This window comes from Aplysia californica, unplaced genomic scaffold (assembly GCF_000002075.1).
Source record: "Aplysia californica isolate F4 #8 unplaced genomic scaffold, AplCal3.0 scaffold00312, whole genome shotgun sequence".
Taxonomy (NCBI): domain Eukaryota; kingdom Metazoa; phylum Mollusca; class Gastropoda; order Aplysiida; family Aplysiidae; genus Aplysia; species Aplysia californica.
In genome coordinates, this window is record NW_004797582.1 from 93066 (window position 1) to 96895 (window position 3830).

Genomic DNA, 3830 nt, shown 5'->3' on the forward strand with positions numbered 1-3830 from the left:
CACACAACACATACTCACATACACAACACATACATACACAACACATACACACACACACAAACACAAAAGTTCTCACCTGCAGAATGACGTGGCCTGGCATCAGTTTCCCGTCAATGGTCACGTGATACGTGTCGTTCAGGAACACCGGCTCGTTGTCGTTCTGATCCGTGACCTCTACTTTGACCTGGAGCTGAGCCGTTTTGGCGGGAGATCCGCCATCATAAGCAGTGACCACAAACGAGTACTCGGACTTCTCCTCTCGATCCAAAGAGCGAAGAAGTTTTAGATCTATCTCCGAGCTCCCATCGAGAGTTTGAGACGCTGTCAGGTGGAAAACGTCCTTGAATCTATCCATTGTGTAGTTCTTCACTTTAAACTCGTCTTTGAAATCTTTATCATTTGCCCCACTTATTTTTAGAGCGGATTCCAAAGAGTTCCTCTCTGGGACCTTCAAGACGACTCTGCTATTCTCAAATTCGGGAGGGTTATCGTTTATGTCTTCGACTTTGAAGAAAGCCGTGACCACTTTGGAGTCGATCTGTGAAGGGTTTTGAGAGGAAACCAAAATATTGACTCTCAGAATACAGTCGCTGGTGACCAAACATAACTGCTCGCGGTCAACACGGTTAGCCACCGAGATGACCCCTCCGTTTCTGGTGATGTTGAACAAAGATCCAGGTACAGTAGCCTGGTTCAGAATCCCGTACTGAAGTGACCGCCTCTCGTCAGAGGTCAGGCCGGGGAATAGATCGTCCAGAGCTGAAATATTACCGACGACAGTACCTACAGAGAGTTCTTCTTTGATCGAAAACTCCACGTCGGGAGTTTGAGCAGAAGCGGAAGCGAAAACCGCGCTAAGAATTATGGCGGACACAAGCGTTCTGACAGCCATGTTGAAGTTTATCACGGACTCCGATCAGTGATGTCAGTTTCTTTCGCTGCGTGAGTCGTTCATTGACACGATGTTTCCGCGTGAGCGACGTACGCGTAAAGCTTCATTAGCTAGGTCGTCTGTCTTTTCTGGGCCGTTGGCTGATTATCCGGGGCGGCTCACGATTGTCTTTTAGCCTCGTCTCCCTGATTCATCAATTGCTTTTTCTCTCAGTGATGCGATCAGGCGTGCTGTGTTAGGAGATGAAACACAATAATCCGACAGGCGAAAGTAGGCCACCGTGATAAGGGAATGTCCGTATATATCCAACGTTTAATCAGAATATCTTTGCACTTCTAAGTATGTCTCCAGTTAAAGATGTCGTATTTCTCCTTAAACTGCCTACGCGTTCTGGGTTACCACATGAACTGACAGGGGAGGTATATTTCTCCCAAACTGGTATAGTAAATGCCGAGCGTGTTTATCTTTAACTTATACACAGACGCCCAGGAAAATCCAGTTGTTTTTCGGCTTAGGTAGCCACGTGGTCTTCCTTCCCCCCCAGGTACGAACACACCAGCTGGGGTCACTGATTTCTCCACTCACTGACCACAGACCGTCTGCACAGCTCCGAGTGTTCGTTACGACGACTCCGGCGTGCAGATAGCTGGGATGCCGATCTAGACCCGCGCGCTCCGATCCGTTAATCTTCAAGTGTTAAGTCTCAGCAACCAGGGTCATCTCGTTTGCCCACGACCTAATCCCCTTGTTAAGATCTGTGCGCTTTGGGAGCGACACCTTCCTCAAACCTCCTGCTTTGTTTGCCCGCCGTGAAGAAAAAACAAACGAATTGTTGGAAGGTCTCGCGCTGTTTGCTTTTGTTTGAAGTGGCGCTGAAACACGGGAGCGTCGTAGCTTGCCGGACGGACAACTTCTGCAGATTCTCCACCGAGTTCACCTAAGTCCACGGGTAAATGTACTGCTTCAAAGAGATATTGAGGAATTTAGTCCAGTAAACCAAATTAAAGCTTTGGTTTTTTGTTTTGTTTTTTTTAGTCTGCGTTCTGGTACCGTTGTTTTCTACCGGAAAAAGCTCGTTGAAAAAGTTTGCACACACAAGGTAAAAGCTGCCAAACTCAACCTATCTGAGAGTATCTTCTGGATTATTTGTTTTATCTTATGTCAGTTTTTCCATCAACTTCTGAGGATAACGCTACTCAGTCGTGTTTCTTTTCCGATAAAAACTATTTGTCTTTCAGTTGTTTGAACGAAACAACTCAGAAACCCTGACTGACAAAGTCTCAGATATTAAACCCTGTGTAAACAACAAATCGATCAATTACCAGAACTGGGGGTGAAGATCACACCAGCAACTGATGGTGTGAGAAGAATTTATGACAATTTAGAAGCTCTTAAAGGTATCCTCCGTATCTCTCATTCAACTTTTTGAACGAGGTGAAAAATATCTGAACGACAAAGTGGTACTCAAAAGGCACTGTTATCTTCTTTATGTATGCTCTTAAGTTTTGATCAAGAGGCCAAAGACGGGTGAAAAATATTCCTAAAGCAGCGTCACTTTGTATCCCGCTGAGTGGTGCTTGAAATAGTCGGCGTTCCTTCACGTCTGTGTGGTTATCTGTCCCTTTTTGTATAAAACAAAATGCGCCGTACTCACGATGCCTGTGAATAGTACTCAGTTCTGTTTATTCCTACGAAATATTCAGGCTTCTGAAGTGTGGTACTCGAAATCAACCACTTATTGATCTGTCACTCACTCAGTTTCCTCGCGGCTGCTGTCACAGTGAGTTTGATACTCCAAGATGCGATGCCAAAATTCAGAAATCGGAGAGTGACGGTATGTATGTTGGTCTGTCCTCGTGGACACTATTCTCAGGACTGCCGCTGTGCTCCTATCTTGTCCAGTATCTGTAGTCTCTCTCTCTCTCTCTCTCTCTCTCTCTCTCTCTCTCTCTCTCTCTCTCTCTCGTCTCGGGCTCTATCATTTTTCGGCAATTCCAATGATAGAAAAAATGATGAGTGTGCTGCACCGTAAAAAAGAGCTGTAAAAAGCGTGTTCTGCTAGGTCACCCGAGAGTTCATACTGTCCTTGTATGTTGAACAAAGTCAAGTGAGCGTGTCGAAAGGCCTTTGTTGTATGCGGAGGATACGACTAACTACCCGAATGGAAAACTTTGGGGATAAAAGTGGAGATGTCCATAATTCATAATCCCTTTCGTCAAATCTCCACTGTGCTATTCAACGATGACATAAGAAGATGAAACTTGTCTTAAATAACCCCTCGATGAAAATTTCACTAGTTGAACATAAAAACTGTAAATAATGCTAGGCAGAACATATGACAACATCAGTTTTTGAGGTCTATTTTTTTCTTGTAGTCTTGGATACCTTACAATATGTGTCAAAGTCCCCCCCAACCCTCCCCCCCCCCCCCCCCCCCCCCCCCCCCCCGGGGGGGGGGGGGGGGGGGGGGGGCGGGGGGGAGTAGATAAACCGAGCGTATCGTTTCTGGTATGTCCCTCGTAAAGGAGGATTTACTGCTTAGTGTTTCATGCCGCTTTCAACATAGTAAGTAATTTGATAGACAGCAGCGTCCCATTAGTGTCCGTCTCCGATGCCACAGGGCTTAGATTTAGTTTTAGTGAAAGTCTTTCGGTACATGTACTTGCAACACAAATACGTCAAGTGAGTGCCGAATATCAGAGGTGTTACAAGAGAGAAACATGCAATGCACAAGAATTAAGAGACATTGGGAGGATACTTTTTTATAGGATGGATAGATAGATAGGAACAAAGGAACTAGATATAGAGAGAAAGAAGACGAGAATGAGAGAGGGAGAGGGAGAGAAAAGGGAAGAGAGTTGGAAAGAGAGAGAGAGAGAGGAAGAGAGAAAGGAAGAGAGAGAGCGAGAGAGGGAGAGAGAGAGGAAGAGAGAGAGCG

At 45.6% G+C, this 3830-nt stretch overlaps 1 protein-coding gene across 2 annotated transcripts in view; it reads right to left on the reverse strand.

Annotated features, from left to right (window-relative positions):
* LOC101855504 (protocadherin alpha-11) overlaps positions 1-3288 on the reverse strand; it is a 15360-nt gene extending 12072 nt beyond the window's left edge. For both annotated transcript variants that reach the window (XM_005102079.3, XM_005102078.3), the window contains exon 1: positions 77-3288. In XM_005102079.3, the coding sequence (XP_005102136.1) occupies positions 77-892 (816 nt within the window). In that variant the 5' untranslated portion in view covers positions 893-3288. The remainder of the gene's footprint in view (positions 1-76) is intronic.
* Positions 3289-3830: the final 542 nt, after the last annotated feature.